Source organism: Strigops habroptila, chromosome Z (assembly GCF_004027225.2).
Source record: "Strigops habroptila isolate Jane chromosome Z, bStrHab1.2.pri, whole genome shotgun sequence".
In the NCBI taxonomy this organism is placed as follows: domain Eukaryota; kingdom Metazoa; phylum Chordata; class Aves; order Psittaciformes; family Psittacidae; genus Strigops; species Strigops habroptila.
This window is the reverse complement of record NC_044302.2, coordinates 468,411-484,301: the sequence shown is the minus strand read 5'-3', so window position 1 is coordinate 484,301 and position 15,891 is coordinate 468,411. Positions and strand designations below refer to the sequence as shown.

General features: G+C 43.1%; 3 protein-coding genes across 7 annotated transcripts in view; 1 reads left to right on the top strand and 2 right to left on the bottom strand.

Moving 5' to 3' along the window:
- Nucleotides 1-210, bottom strand: part of VPS35 (VPS35 retromer complex component) — a 29,460-nt gene extending 29,250 nt beyond the window's left edge. Inside the window, exon 1 of one of the 2 annotated variants that reach the window (XM_030471040.1) lies at nt 144-210. In XM_030471040.1, coding sequence (XP_030326900.1) covers nt 144-146 — 3 coding nt within the window. In that variant the 5' untranslated portion in view covers nt 147-210. The remainder of the gene's footprint in view (nt 1-143) is intronic. The other variant, XM_030471041.1, reaches the window with a different exon arrangement.
- A 119-nt stretch (nt 211-329) lies between these two features.
- ORC6 (origin recognition complex subunit 6) lies at nt 330-9,269 on the top strand. Of its 3 annotated transcripts, XM_030471049.2 has the most exons (8): nt 330-453; nt 819-948; nt 1,771-1,934; nt 3,070-3,159; nt 4,806-4,918; nt 6,134-6,208; nt 6,612-6,722; nt 7,229-9,269. In XM_030471049.2, exons 1-8 carry the CDS (start codon nt 389-391, stop codon nt 7,288-7,290), a joined length of 810 nt encoding a protein of 269 aa, XP_030326909.1. In that variant the 5' UTR covers nt 330-388; the 3' UTR covers nt 7,291-9,269. The 3 variants fall into 3 exon arrangements, with proteins under 3 accessions (XP_030326909.1, XP_030326907.1, XP_030326908.1); XM_030471047.1 differs by lacking the exon at nt 7,229-9,269 and having other exon boundaries at nt 6,612-7,137; XM_030471048.1 differs by lacking the exon at nt 7,229-9,269 and having other exon boundaries at nt 337-453; nt 6,137-6,208; nt 6,612-7,137.
- The window catches only part of MYLK3 (myosin light chain kinase 3), a 33,491-nt gene continuing 26,171 nt past the window's right edge, over nt 8,572-15,891 (bottom strand). For both annotated transcript variants that reach the window (XM_030471044.1, XM_030471045.1), the window contains 5 exons: nt 15,245-15,315; nt 13,904-14,032; nt 12,738-12,890; nt 11,250-11,382; nt 8,572-10,291 (listed from right to left, as the gene is read on the bottom strand). In XM_030471044.1, the coding sequence (XP_030326904.1) occupies nt 10,220-10,291; nt 11,250-11,382; nt 12,738-12,890; nt 13,904-14,032; nt 15,245-15,315 (558 nt within the window). In that variant the 3' untranslated portion in view covers nt 8,572-10,219. The remainder of the gene's footprint in view (nt 10,292-11,249; nt 11,383-12,737; nt 12,891-13,903; nt 14,033-15,244; nt 15,316-15,891) is intronic.

Genomic DNA, 15,891 nt, shown 5'->3' with positions numbered 1-15,891 from the left:
TCGGTCACCAGCGGGCGCGGCCCGCACCCCTCCCACTCGTACACACGGCAGCAGCCGGGCCGGGCCGGGCCGGGCCGGGCCGCACCCAGCGCCCCCACCAGGCCCCCCGCCGCCCGCCGCGGCCCAGCCCCACCGCCCCTCACCATGGTCGCGCCGCCGCCACAGACCACCCCCGCCAGCAACACCCCGCAGCGCCGCGCACCGTCATGTGACTGCGCCGCCCCGCCGCGCCCTTCCCATTGGTTCGCTCCGAGGAAGCGGTGCGCTCCAGGGCGATTGGCGTAGAGGCCGATGATTGGCAGCGGGGCCGACCAGTCCGCTGCCGGACCTTGCTGCACGTCAGGGGTTCGCGCGCTGCGGCGGGCCGAGCGGGAGCGGTGGAGGTCGTATGGAGCGTGGCGAGGTGCGGCGGTTGGGCGCGCGGCTGGGCCTCACCCAGCCCGGCGTCATCAGGTACCGCGGGGGGACAACGGGAGCGAGGCCCGCCGGGCCTGGCCGCGCTGCGCCGCCGGGCTGCTTCCCGGTCGGTCTGGACCCCGCGCAGCTCCAGCCGCCTCGGCCTCCTTTGAGCTCCGATCAGTGTGAGAGAAGCCACAGGCCTGAGGGTGTGGCGGTCGATGGAGCCGCTGCCGCGCGCCCCGGACTATCAGTGATGAGGGAAGGGCGGCGTGAGCGTGGATCGCCGAGCTCTGCCGCAGCCCTTTCCCTGCGCGCGCGGTGCTGGGCTGGGCAAACCCGGGATCAGCCCCTGTCCTGCCGCTCTCACGGGCTTGTAGCTGGCTTGGCTGACGGGGCTTTGTACGCTGGGTGTTTTGCAGAAAAGCAGAAGAGTACCTGCGGCTATCCCAGGTGAAATGCACACGATTGATGGCGCAGATGACAGCTACAAGCAGTGCTGTGATGTGCCTGGACCTAGCAGCTAGCTTCATGAAACAGCCAGTTGACAAAGTAAGCTGCAGTGTGTGAGTTGGCTGGCTGGTGCGTTCTCTATAAGTGCACTGAAATCACTGTTCTGTGTAGCGTGTGTTGGGAGCAGGAAAGGGGTAGTAGTAATAACTGACGTTACCCTACACCCAGTAGCGTGCTGCTAGTGCTGGAGCTTTCACTACTCAAGAGTTTGAAACGGCAAATTGAGCCCAGTGTCATAGTCACTTCACCAGCTGAGCTTGCTTTGCTATAATTCCAGCTTTTTTAGCTGAATGAATCAACAGCAAGGGTGATAAATTTAAGATCTGTCCCTTTTACTGTGGAAGGGAAGCAGTGGCTATAAGGAATCCCTCTCTGTAGTGGTACCTGTAAACCTCCATCCGCAGACCTGCAGGTAGATGGTAATGAGCTGCCAAAATAATGAGTGGTACAAGTTGTTTGTGACAGTTCAGTCACGGGCAGAGGAGAATTTAATTGAAGCTGACCCATGAGGAGTAGCATGAAAGTATTGCGCATCTGTTCAAGTTCTCCAGATCTTGGTTACCTTTGTTTTTAACCAAATAAGAGGTTTGATAAAGGGCCATGCCATAATATATGGAAAAGATAAACCTTACTTCCAGGGAAACAGTCTAAAAATACCACTGCATTAAGAGATGTGGCATTCCTAGGTAGTTAGTCTTTCAGTGTACAGTCAAACTTACATCATTCATTGCACAAATTTGTTTAATGTAGCAATTGAACTTTATTTCATGACACTGTGTATTTCTTCCTAATTTATTCTGGTTGCCTGAATAAGATGTTGGGAGGAATCTTGCTAATTGCTGTGGTTTGTTTTCTTGAAAGAGCTGTTTTGTTAAACTCTCCGGCTTGAACAAGACTACCTACCAGAGCTCCATGAAGTCTTTGGAGTGTTTGCTAGAAGTGAACCCCAGACTGAGAATGCGAGACTTGGCTGTGCAGTTCTGCTGCACAGAAGCATTGAACACTGCTTCAGAAATACTCCGGAGGTGAGGAAGCTCTCGTGAGCACACTGGTAACCAGTAGCAAAATTCTTTGTTCGTTAGATGTGTAAAGAGCTTGATAGTTGCGAGGGCCAGGTATCTCCCACTGACAGGTGGTGAGATGAGTTCTTAGTACTGACAGTCCACTCATTTATCTAGGCCACTTTTTAGAATGCATGTTAGAAAGACTTAGTCTGTGAATCTCAGCAAGTCATTGTCTGAGTGAGTCCCAATTCTTCAATTAGGAATAGTGTAAAAAAATACAGGACTCTCCGACCCTGTCTGAGAGTATTTGTCCATACCATCACACTGTCTTCCATTTAACTCCTGGTCATGTCACAGTTGAGAAGTAATGTTCAGTAGAAACAAATCTTCCCTTCTGGAGAAGCAGATGTCTCAAAATGCACATTACTGGACCTGTAAAAACAATAGATTGAACACATCAGCAGAGATCCAACAGATTTAACTAAGATTTTTTGCTCTGTAATATGTACTTTAACAACAGCAGTCACTGAAGAGCTCTGGTCTGGAGTACTGTCATCTTGATAGCATGTGTTTAAATGCTATTAAGTAAGTGAACAAAGTCTGGGTATGCCTGTCAGTGCTTAATATAAGCTAAGATAATATATAGCCTGGAGACGGGTGAACAGTAAAAAATTAAATTCCTAAGTGCTGCACATTCACTTTGTCGTTTTCCATATTTCCGTATTTAAGCCTTCATAGACACATATGTGTAATACACATATTAGAGGAATCAAAGAAGCCGTAATTCTATCCTCTATTATAGGATGGATTAATGCAAAGCAGCTCATTGTAACTTTCAGATGCAATACAGAGGTAAAGATGCTGTGTAGATGGGGAGCACAAGAATTAGATTTTACTGGCATGCCTTGATCCAGATCCCTAATTTAAAATACCTTTAATTCAAAAAGAGGAGGTGATCCCAATGCCCTTCTTTTCCCTCATCTCTTTTGCTCTTCTCAGCCAGTAGTGGCTGTTTCTGCTTCACTGTGTTGCAAAGGACTAAGTGTTCCAACAGGAGACCTGTTCAACTGCTGAGTACCACATGACCAATTAATGTCAACAGCTTCATCTGAGGCAAATGCACTGTACGATTATCACTCTTACTGTTGTTCTTTAGGTATGAATCCAGCCTCTCTGAAGCACAGCAAATGGACCTTGATTTCTCAAAACCACTCTTTATAACAGCTGCACTATTCACTGCATGCAGGTGAGTAGAGCTTGAGGGATCTTTATGGGCTTAAATGCTTAGTGAGATACCAAATAGAAATAGCACTTACAATGTAAGCAGCTGATTCATTCAGTATATCTGAAGGGTCTTGCTTAGCCCATCCTCCTGGAAATGGAAACAGCTGTAGCAAACCAGGCCTTTAATTACAGTGGAGTTTCCAACCTACACTGTATTTGCCTTTAGGAGAAAGCAGAATTGATGCTGTGATAATTCCATTAGCACATATCCATGGCAGTGGCTGGAAAACTTCTGTTAGTGTTTAGCACTTCACTCTCCTTCCTCTCAGCCTAACCAGCATAACATAATCCCTTAGTGACATTTTTCAGATTTAGTGGTGTCTTGGTTTAAGCCCAGCCAGTAACTCAGCACCATGCAGCTGCTTACTCACTGCCCCTCTTCTTCCCTCCAGCTGCCGGCAGGGTGGCGAAGAGAATGGTAAGAATGTAAAGCCCACGCGTTGAAATAAGAACAGTCCAAAAACTGAAGTATAGTACAAACTACTACTACTACCACTAATAATAATGATAAGGGAAATAACAAGGGGAGAGAATATTAAGCTAAAAGGAGAAAAGGAAAACAATAAACACAAGTGATGCACAATCCAACGGCTCACCACCCGCCGACCCAAGCAGCGATCTGGGCCTTCTGGGTGACTGTCCCCAGTTTCTGTACTGGGCATGACGTGCTGTGGTATGGAATACCCTTTTGGCTAGTTTGGGTCAGGTGTCCTGTCTCTGCTTCCACCCAGCTTCTTGTGCCCCTCCTCACTGGCAGAGCATGAGAGACTGAAATGTCCTTGATCAGAGTAAGCATTACTGAGCAACAACTAAATCATTGGTGTGTTATCAACATTGTTCTCAGACTAAATCCCAAACACAGCACTGCACCAGATACTAAGAAGGAGAAAAATATCTGAACCCAGGACAAGTGGGATCTTTTTTTCCATTTTCAGGATAGATTTTGAGGTGGGCACAAAGCAAAAGGTTGCACAGCTTTTGGTGAGATGGTGCTTAAGGTGCAAGGGTAGCAGCTAGCTTACTGCTGAGCACCAAGAAGCAGCCATGGTGAAGAAGAAAAAGCCCTAAGCCCTGCACCATCACACCCTGAAGGTGCTCTAACCTTTGAGCAATGGATGTAATAGCTGTAGGCCTGTATCAGCTTGGAAGATATGTGTCAGGAGCACTTAACTCAGCCAACCCTTTGTAAGAGTTTTCTTGCATGCAAATGTCTTCCCTCTTCAGTATTACACCTTGTAAGAGTCTTGTGAAGCAAATCAGGTGCTGTTAGTTGCACAGCTCCTGACAAATGTTCTTGTGACATAGGGATTCCATTCAGTTTTTTGCAGCAATAGGATTTTATTCAGGTTCCTTCAAAATCTGAAAAGTACCTTTTCCTAGTAGAATTTCCTTATGTAACCTGAACTAACCCTGACTCTCAATTCTTGAGCTGTATTGATTGCGTAATGGCGGGGTCTTTTTTTAAGCGAATTTGAGACAGACAAGGATTAGATAGGACAAAAAAAATCAGGCCCATCTTCCTCATTCTCACAGGCAGTGTAGGTACCATAAATGTCTCCTCACTTGAGTAATAGTTGCTGGAGTTACAAAGATAAATTTCTCTTGTAGGTGTTTGAAGCTAAAAGTGGACAAAACTAAAATGTTGGCTATATCTGGGGTGAAAAAAGCAATATTTGGCCGGCTCTGCAATCAGCTGGAGAAGATGAGCCAGCAACTCTGCAGTAAGTTTTCAGCTTTATCCCTGTAATACAGCCCTTTCTCTAATTTCCACTGGCAGTTTCATTCTGATCACCCATCTGTCCCCTGCCAGCCAAACCTGCCCAGCCATTCCAACATTTCCCACAGTCCCAGTCACAGTCATTGCTTCTGGGGATGTTGCAACAGCTTAGCGCTTGACAAGGCCAGAAATAAGTATTTTCCTCTGTTATCAAATTCTCAGTGCTCATTATGTCCTCTGCTGCTGCAATTTATTTCTCTGCTTCTCCCATACTACCTGAATATATACAACTTCTTAGACTCCTCCTGCTTGCTTGCTTTCTGCATCCTGTTAACATGGCAACATGGCACACAAATTAACATAAGCATCTTGCTACCTCCTTTGCTTTGACTGACTCATTTCTGTGTTTTCCTTCCCCCACTGTAGGATTAACGAGCCTAAGCCTTTCCTGGTAGCAATTCATCTGTTACCTGTCACCATCCCTTCTCACCGTTTGAACCTGCAGCTCTCTCCAGTCCTTTTTGTGGAGGAGGAAGATTGAAATATGATAGACATCTTCCTGTCCTTGAATCTGCTCCTTCCTACTTGCCTCCTTTTTTCTTTCCCAGGCTTTCATTCTTACTCTCCCACAGACAGTGTGCCTGCTCTACCCTGTCTTCATGCTTCATACCGTGAAGTCTTCTAGAATGCTGTCTGAACCCAAACCAAAAGCTGCTGCTCTCTCCCTAGGCATGGACCTTTCCATAGTGCAGTGCCCTGTAGAAACCCCAAAACCTTACTCCACCACTGAAGCAGCTAACGACAGCTGGGAATTTGTGTGTCAGTTCAGGGAAGAGTGTGCATCTGTATGCATGGACAGCCCCCCTGCATGTTGTGGGCATCTGTAATACAAAGTGTGGAAACAGGACAGGAGGAGAAGAAATAGCTAATAATCCTGCCTGAGCAATGAAGGGTAGCAATGTGGGTTTGGGGTACGAGCACAGTGGATGACTGTGATTACAAATGCAGCAGAAATACTAGTTAAAGCAGCCAACCAGTCTGTGCAACCCTTGAAGTGCGTTGGCACCTCTGCATGTACAGCTTGAGCATCCATCTGGACCAGGGAATGCTCTGAATGGGAGACAGTACTTTTGGAGGGTGGCCCTGCCAAAGAATTCCATTTAGAGTACCATCCTTGGGCCCCCAAACACCATTCAAGCAACTTTCATTATTTTTTTAGAAGAAGATGTTCCAGTGGTTGCAGAGACACCTGAAAGCTTTCAGACCAACCTGAAGCACTGCGAGAAAGAAGATGGTAAGTTGTGTTCAGCTATGAACTAAAACTCACCTCGCCAGCACAGTTATGAGCTGTATTGCTGCTTAGTAATTTAGTTGTGCAATATGCCATAATACTCAGTTCGTGGCACCTTACTCCATTCTGCAAACCACTGGCTCATGAAAGGACAAAGAGAAGCAGCAGAAGGACTGTGGTGTTTATGCTCAGTGGTCCCAGTAGAATTCAGGACAACTATTCCATTCAGACACAAAGGTGAAGAGGTGACTGTTCTGGCAGGTGAGGAGCAGCCAACCATGGGATCACATAACACAGTGACAGACCCTGTGCTTGTGTCTGTACATTTGCTCACTGACGTGGTTATTCCCAGCAACATACATATTGTCCATGGTGGCCTGTCATGAACTTTCTTCTTCTCTTGTAGGATCTGAAGATGATGAGGAGATGCCATGTAAACGGCCAAAAACTGAAACAAAGCAAGACTATGAAGAATGGAAAAAGAAAATCCTGGAAAACGCTGCTAAGGCACAAGAGAGAAGTAGGAGTACTGCCTGTAGCGCCACCTAGAAATGTATCTTCTGCTTGCTCAGAATTTTAACTCTCCCTCTGCTCTAACAAGAGACCCTGTAGCACATGAGTGATGGCTGTCTGGTAGCCAGCTTATTTATTAGATAGTTTTTATGTATGTAAGAATGTTATTTTTAGTAAATCATAGCAGAATTGAGGCGATCTTACAGGGAACCTGTCTGACTACTCGCCAGGCTGGTACCTGAGCAGCTATGGCACTGGGTGGTAGAACAGCTTCATTCTTTTCCTGCAAGAAGCAGGTAACATTCTAATGCTGTGTTAAGTGTAAGTTCTAAGTTATATGCACCTGTGCCCTTGGCTGGAAGTAGTGGGGAAAAAAAAAAAAGAGGGAGGGGACTAAGTGCCTCGTTAAACTGCAAAACCAGCAAAGGAATTAAGACTGATTAATTTTTATTTTTTGTACTGTTGAAGAAACATTGTTTAGTCACTGAATTTGATTTTTTTTTTTTATGGCCTGCATGGGACTGAAGTCTCTTCTGCTTGTAAGGGGTCCCAAATACTCCAAGAAACAATAAAAACAGTAGAAGGAATAAGTTTGTATTATGGCATCAGGTTCTTGGCACTTGTCATGTATAAAACTCAAAAGACAAACAGGAGATGTCTTCACTTTAAAGCGGCAGATATCCAGGGGACAGGGATCTTGTGTGGGCAATACAGGTTTTCTGCATTTAGCAGTCATAAACTTAGGGAAGAAGCAAGTGCCCTGCGCTGTAGTCCTTAGAGGCAATTTCTGTGGTCCTACACGTTCATCCCAGCTATTCAAAATACAGTTTTGAAAGAAAATCATTACTTTTAGCAGTACAGTTATGCCAGCAGGGCTGGCATAACTGTAATGAAACAAATCAAGTCTTCAGCCCATTTCTCTTGCCTTGCTCAAAACAATCCAGAAAACCCAAGTGTCCGTATGAAACAAGATAAATTATCTCATGTCTGAGCATTTAGATTTGAAATGCTGCCCCACCTGAGCTTCTTCTCAGCAGTATTTTAATGGCTTGCCAAAGGCCTCACTGGTGTGCATCCTCCTGCTTACCTGGGTGACACCGCACCAGGATTACAGTGGTTGATGCCATTAACTGCTTTAGATATTAGTGTATGGGCCAGTTTTTTGTCACAGTTACTGTTCCAGTGACTTACAGGTCACCTGTTGTTTGTCCTTTTAGCTTTTTGTAAACCCCAAAACAAAATGCATAGGACATAGTAAAACATCCCATAAGGCTGCAGAGGTGGGTTCCCCTGTACTGCAGAACCATGGGATGGCTGCCAAATCTAATGGGATTTCTATTAGAAACAAAATAGTAATCCTGCTGGCCAGATGCACCTTTGTTTTGTAGAAAATGGAGAAGAAATACATACAAGACTGCAAAGAGCATCTGTGTGTTACTCTCTTAGAAAGGCAGGAAGAAGCACACAGTAATTGGAAAATTAAAACTTATTGACCATTCTCCTTTCACTTCTCCTAAAACATGAAAAAGGAGATCACTTAAAGGCAACTTTAACTAGCAAGAGCTAATTTCATTCCAGAGAGGAGTTATGAAATGTAACAGTAACTACTGGGGGAATAGACACCAAACTAATGCTCAATGTGCAGAGAAAATACTGGATAATTAACCCACACTGAGTAAGAGCTGTAACAAAATGGCTCGTGTTGAGAGGCTGATGTAGTACGTAGCAGAGGGCCTCAGGATGGGGGAAGATCCAGCCTACTACCATTAGCATTCTGCTGTTAAGATATTCTCAAGAGATGTTTTCGGGTTTTTTGGTGGGAGGGATTAAACCAAAACTAAGGAATAGGCCTGTTCCACCTTAATGGCATTTATTTGTACTAATTCAGAAATATACAAACTAATTAATATAATCACATTTAGCATGCAGAACCACTGTGGGAGGAAAACATGAACAAAAGTGGGCCTTCACAGAAGGTGATACACTGTCAAGATTATTTCAGTTGATTGAATAATTCTCTCTCTCAATTCTGGAAATGCTGAAGTCCAGAATTCAGGACTTTGCAAAGTTAGAAGCACTAGAGTGGAAAAGATAACTACATAGGGTAAGCCAGTCTTAAAACCTCTTCATTAGCAACCAATACTTTTGCTAATTCAAGGAACATGCAAGTCCATAAAGTTAAAGGGAACTTTACAGTGGTTTGCTGCCTTTGCAGGAAAACCAGTTTTAGTACTATAGTTTCTGGGTTTGGTAGGGAGTCCATCCAGCTCACACAGTGTTTTGCAGAATCTAGAACAGGAATAAAAGAAACCAGAGGCTTAATAAATAATGTTATACTTTTAGCTGAGGGATTGCAAGTAGCTCCAGCTCTTTATACATTAGGAAAAGGTTTAAAATACAAAAGAAGTTAGTATCATGAAGAAAACATTTAATGTTCAGGAGCAAAGTGCAGGGAGAAAGGGCTTCAACCTTCTAACTGGGCTGAAGGCAGAGTCCAGCAACACACCATGTCCCTGGCATTGAATAGCAATAAAACCTGTTTTGCACATCACACTGTATCAACTTCTCAGACTTCATTAAAATTGTCAGGAAAAAAAAATAATCCTCAAACTAAAAATTCCAGAACTAATGGCTGCAGTTGAAGCCACTTACAAGTTTTAAATACATATAAAGGATGTCTGGAGTCTGTTCTTTTCTGGACATGAGATCTTCTTGCATAGACGCAGCGGTCATTAGATGATTTTGATTTGTGGCCGTTTCACCCATCTCCTTCCAAAAGTTCAATCCATCCAGCTCAACTCAACTCACCATAAAGAACAGCAGCGATGGCCAACTGACTTAAGTTGCTTCAAACCAGGATTCCTCCTATTTCCTAACTATGGAGTTACAGGATATGAATATTTTTTTAAAAAGAGCTGAATAAAAAAAGCCAACAAACCCAAACCATTCAACTCTGTGTAGTTGCACTGAATCATCATCATGTTTGGGGAAAAAAAATAATTTTTTTGAAAAAATTACGGAAGAAAAGGATACCTGGTATCTTTTGTTCTAAGTAACAAAGACCAGGCGAAAAATTGTGCCACTGTTGTGGCAGTGCTCTTCAGTCATGAAGAAAGTCTTCAGAGATCCTGTGTTTACTGTGAGAAACTAGAAGCCTGACAAGGTGTTTTATGGTATGAACAGCCCAATAACACTGCAGAATCAAACCCTTGAGCATGAAGTCAGCCCCAGTAACAGCCACATTTTTCCATCACTACGTACAACAACTAAAAACTTGTAAAAACAAAACAAGATAACTTCTGCTTTTAGAAGTAATTTCAGTACTTCTTCCTCGAGGCACTTCTGGAAGCTCTGCAGTACGCACACAATATTGGAGGACAGACCCAAAACCTTATTTTAGAAAACAAAGGGGTAGAAATTACTGAAGATACTGAGTTCTTCTTCCATGATTTCATGTCATGTCTTCCATGGCTCTGAGAGTAGTAGATGCTTCACACAAGCTTATGCAAGCTTGACAGACATAGTTTGAAATCTCTTCAGCCTGTTAGCAGCAGCCACTACATAAAAATGTTTCTGTGAACAGAACAGAACAGTCCAAATGTGAGTACAGCTGAGGTAAAGGACCTTTTCTGTGGCTGACAGGTTTTTCTTCTTGATAAATGAATTTACCTCTAGCGACCCCCACCTCATGTGGATTGCAATGCAGAACAGCTTTGTACTAGGAGACCACCACTGCAGAACAAGACGGATGGCACCATGAACTTCTGCAGCATTATTACAAATTGTATAGTGATATATCTTTAGATTATGTATTTTTTAAAACACAAGTGCAGAAGTCTGCAACCAAACAGCTGGGCTGCAGGAGTGGAAAAAGTGTAAGCCTCTGGTTTAGCTCCTTGGCAAGGAACTACAACTCTCCAGTGACAAAAGAAAAGGAAATGGTCCTCACTGAGTTTTCCTCACATTTCCACAGGCTTCTTTGACTCCAGTAAAAATTCTTATCTATCAGCTCCTCATATAACATTTAGTTCTGAAGGAGCATGAGGTGATCAGGTAGGTCCTGAAGAGTTCTCTGGATGGGTTTAAGCCTAACTTTTTCTCTCTCCCACACTTATACTCACTGCAACGAGAGACAAAACTGCCTTATGTTGTGTCCCTACTTCATAGTGACAACAGAACAATGGAACTGTTGTCAATGGAAAAAATGTCTTCAATGTAAAGCGAAAGAACATTTAAAGCTAAGTAGTATCTGAAGTCTCCAAACTTGCAAAGAAAAAAGGTGTAAAACTTTTAAACACCAATTAGAAGGAGTAAAAATTGAAACCAAACTTGCTAAAAATAGAATCAGTATAACTGTGCAGGAGAAAACCCCTTAATTTACCAGTGAAAATATACGTTCCAAACCCGTATTTACAAGAAAGAAGCCTGTGGACAACAGCGAGCCGCCATACAAAAAAGGGAGGGAATGGCTCTGCCTGTGTTGTCCTGATTTTCTCTCTGGAAGTACATTTACCAGAGTTTGTCTATTTACCTTCCATTTTCTGTGAGCCATATAACTCTGCAGCAACAACTGGGACTTAAGGCGAAGCTTGAACTTCTTGGCTTTGGCAGGTAAGTTGTTTAACCACTCGTGTCTCAGACATTGCGTTGCACTCATTCGGCAGCTGCGGAAGAGGAAATCTGCCATGTAAACCCAGCTGCCCTGGCTGCCATTGTCTCAGTGCCCTGTGCTCCTCAGCATTACTGATAAAGAAACTGCCTTAAATGAACCAATACAAGTGGGTGGCAATTCCTGCACTCTCCAGTTCAAGGGGTGAGTGGTATGAAAAGCCTGCAGTGGGTTGATTGAGCTGTGGTTAAATGCTGGATTTTGCCTTTTTAGGGTGTGGGTGTGTTTGTTTTTCTCATGTCTGAAAAAAATCCCTTTGTGGTCTCCTGCTGGTAATATAGAATCACAGAGTCATAGAATGGTTTGGGTTGAAGGGATCTTAAGATCATCTAGTTCCAACCCCCTGCCCTGGGCAGGGACACCTCCATGTCACTCAAGACTCCATCCAGCCTGGCCTTGAACACTGCCAGGGATGGAGCATTTACCACTTCTCTAGGCAAGCTGTGCCAGCACCTCACCACCCTCACAGGGAAGAACTTCTTCCTTATATCCAACTTGAATTGCCCTGCTGACACTCAGTTTATGCTTTTCATATGACTCATTGTTCAAATGTAATTAGTACAGGAACTGATTTTTCTGATTTAGATAATGATCTGGAAGTTGTTAGTATTCTAAGCACTCCTTTGAATTCCCCTCGAACACACAATCTGTTTTACTGTATACCTTGTTTCCTGGCTTAGTTTTGTATCACTATCAGCAAGAGAAAAATCTCTCTACTAACTCACCCAACCCCATAGCCACAGTCTGACATCAATGTCATCCTCACTCTCCTCTATTTCACGTATGCGATCGCTTTTTATTTCAGTGGAGCCAAGACTGAGAAGCCACATGCAGAGTTAAGTCCCAAATGCTCCTTAATATCCACCAAGTGCATGTAGAACACTTCAGAAGAGAACAATGTGCATTTTTGCAGCTGCAGCTTCCATTTATCCTCCATGACACTCCAGAGACATTTCTGCAATTTGTGTCAGGCTTGTGAGAATCCAAAGCAACAATAGAAACAGCTTTTGCTCAGAGAAGGAATACTAAAGACAGATTTCTACACAGAAAATCCTCCCAGATTTCCTCTGATCTGCCTGTATTGATGCAATTGTGAAAAGCAACTTTCTTCAGTCAAGGTACATAGACATTTTCCTTTTAAATAGGGGCTTTTGAATCACTGAGGAACTGCTCACCAAGCACAGATACAGCATAAAAAGTGTCAGGTAGTGACTTCTCATTGTTGCATGCAATCCACACAGTTGGCTAAGAGAAATTTAATATCATCTATAATAATATCAAAAAAATCATCTATAATAATATTAAAAAAGTATCATTTGCTACTATCCTCGCAATCAGACAGAGAAGTACCTTTTCTCCTTCACGAGTAGTCTGGAAATAAAGTCTTTAGCTTCCTCCGACAGCTGTTCAAATGCTTCTGCATCAAAATCCCAGGTGCAATTGAGTACATAATTCATTGTCTCTGCATCAGTTTCTCCCAGGAATGGGGACAGGCCACTAAGCCTTAAAAAAAAGAAAGAAGGGAAGGGAGATCAGTACTTATTAAATTCAAGATGTGTTTTTCCTTCTACGAATCCTCTGCTTTACAACTGTTGTTAGCTTATGGAGAGGAAAAGACTCAGCTATGAGGTGTTCCACCCAGTCCCTACCAAGATAAGCCAACAGTTTGGAACAATAAAGCACTGTAAATGTTAGTGTTGCTCTAGCAGTTCACTCAGGGAGCATTACTAGTAGAGAGCCCAAAGGAAATTAATTCAGTGGGGATCTAGGTACATACATCAGTGCCTTCCCAGCTAGGACGGCTAGGGGGACTCAAGAGCTTTCCTGAATCAAGGCCCATATCCTTACATGGTTTGAATTAAACGCGCAATTCTGACCAATAGCATACTTCTTTCAATTAGCCTCTAAGCCTGGATTTATTGCTTCAGTCGTTTATTACTTCATTCAGTTGAGTTTTGGATCACACAAAAATTTAAACCAGAAATGTTTAAAGTTTAGAGAAAGCATCTGTGAAAGATTCTGGGATGCCAAGTCAGCTCGTCATAAGGCAGACACTTTGTACAGACAAGCCGTCCATGGCCACCACCCAGATACCAAAGAAAAGTTTTAGCCCTATTTGTGATACGACATTTTTTAGACGCACAGCTTAACACCCAACACTAATTCCTCTGTGCAGATGCACACTAAGTCCAAGCTACTAAAATGATGAGATGGCAAATTTGAAAATAATCCATGTCCTCAAGAACACCATCAAAAATGAAAACTCTGACATGCTTGGGGCAACTTCTCTGAGTAAAAGGAGACCTGATCCATTTTACCATACTGAGTAAGGTGGTGAGAAGAATATTTGCACATTTATCAAAAGGATTATTTGTTGTTTAGAGACTTAGTATGCACAGCCAGGTGCCTTTGCATTAAGGGCTGGGTTTTTAACAGAATGAGTTAGGAGGAGTCACAGGCAGATGGGCTCAGGGGCAGCCACACTCTTCCTCGGCAGAGCCCCACGGGTTACTCACAACATGTACGTGATGACACCGACACTCCACATGTCTGTTGGGAAAGAAACAAAGTCATAGTTCACCACTTCAGGAGCCAAGAACTCTGGAGTTCCAAAATTAACCTTCAGTTTCTCACGAGGTTTGTACCTTTACCAGAAAGAGAGAGAAATCAGTGCTGAGAGCAGCCTGGGAAACACATCTCATCTGTAAAAAATTAAGGCATGCAAGCACAGCAGAGCAATCATAGCAGACTCCACAGGCAATCAGGACAGCATCACAGTCTTTAAACTGGCGACTTCACATGAGTATACCACCAGCTACACTCTTTGCCAGAGCAAAGCCAGAAGGAAGACCATGGGCAGTAAAGCCTGCAAAGGCCTGCCCACAGAGTGCTGGCAGCTTCACTCTCTGCAGGCTCCACAGGACCCTTTCCAGCAGATATTGTCTAACATAAATAAAGCAGCTTCCATTAAAACAGTTACATTTGTATACAGACAGAACAAACCATTAAAGCATTGCTTTTACATCTCTATTTCCTGGAAGATCTGGTTTTCAAAACTGCTTTAGTAGAAGTTTGTATCTTTACCTTCCCAATTAAAAAAAAACCAAAACCACCCTCAATGTGTCCATTTGTTTTTAGAAAATACTTCTGAAGAAGTCCTTGGACAGATACATACACACACATTGGTACATACATGCATGAATGTACCAGACTTGGGCTTAAGAAAAGCCTCAAAGGGTTTAGAAAAGAAATCGAGAAATGCTGTTGTTCTTACTGTTTTACTAACAGGTGTCATTCCTTTTTATTTTAAGGGAATTGGCTCATGCTTTGGCAGCTTTCTTTTAACACACCCATGGAGCAAAGAAAAAGAATGGAGAAAAGTCCATATTTCTTCGAGGGTTTCACATGGGATGTCTCAAACATAATTGAAGGAAAAAAGATAACAAGCAACTTGTCTATGTAGAGTTCAGCAGAAAATTTCCACAACTAGAACTTGCACAGTAAAACCCAGCAGTCAAGAAGTCAAAGAGCCTGCCTGGAGTCCCCGAAGTAAAAGCTTTACATGGGGAATGATTTTGAGATAATTAGAACAGCAGTATAGCTTTATCCAACAGAAATGTTATTTGAAAAACTAATTAGATAATTAATGCACACAGCAGAAAACTCACGCCCACAGCAACATACTGCTTAGTTCATTCACACAGCAGAATTACGTTAGAGCCACCAAAATGCATAAAGCCCCCCTAAGAACTACCAAAATCACATCAGGTTTGTGGGGTTGCTTTGGTTTTGTTGGGGTTTTTTTGGTGTGGGTTTGTTTGAGGTTTTTTAATAAATTCATAACTGAACTCTCTTACCTCCTTGCTAATCCAAAGTCAATAATTTTAATCTGGTTTCCTGTGTGATTTACGCATAATATATTTTCAGGCTACAAAAAGAGAAGAGAGTATTTTGAGTTAAATGTCTGTTTGAAAGATCTAGCTAAACAGTATAAACATGTCAGATTGTAATGGAACTTTTAAATATAATACTTTTCTTTCTATTCTTATCATGGGAGAGAAGGATTTGACTGCACAGAGTTAGTGACAGGTGTGGGTTTCAGCCTCCCATAAAGAAGTTTATTTCTATTCCTGTATAACAATATTCCATAGATGACAAAGACTTTAAAATGGAAAGGCCCTTCTGTGTAAAATGGTAGGGTCAGTCAGACTGTTGAGGCTTACCCACTGAATTTACTCCTTAAGTATAACTCCATAAAAAGCTTCATGAAACATGTCAAATGCATCCTTTGATTTGCCCATGAAGGCAAAAATTCGTTTTTTTCCAATGAGAATATTTTTCAAGGGGGGGGTGGCGGACAATGGTGTCCAAATTTATTACAACTGCAGCGCTGTCTACAGGCCAACCAGGTCTAATACCATCGTGTAAGGCACTATATAAACAAACAGGAAAAAAATCAGTTGGTATTTCTGTTTAAAAAGGCCAGTTATTAAGAGGCCATTAG

What these genes read in the sequence shown, in the direction of transcription:
- ORC6 (XM_030471049.2), top strand. Translation starts at nt 389, where the DNA reads ATGGAGCGTGGCGAGGTGCGGCGGTTGGGCGCGCGGCTGGGCCTCACC. An exon ending in ACCCAGCCCGGCGTCATCAG is followed by an intron (nt 454 to 818) that starts GTACCGCGGGGG and finishes GGTGTTTTGCAG; the next exon opens with AAAAGCAGAAGAGTACCTGC. An exon ending in CGCTGCTAAGGCACAAGAGA is followed by an intron (nt 6,723 to 7,228) that starts GAAGTAGGAGTA and finishes TTTTTTTTATGG; the next exon opens with CCTGCATGGGACTGAAGTCT.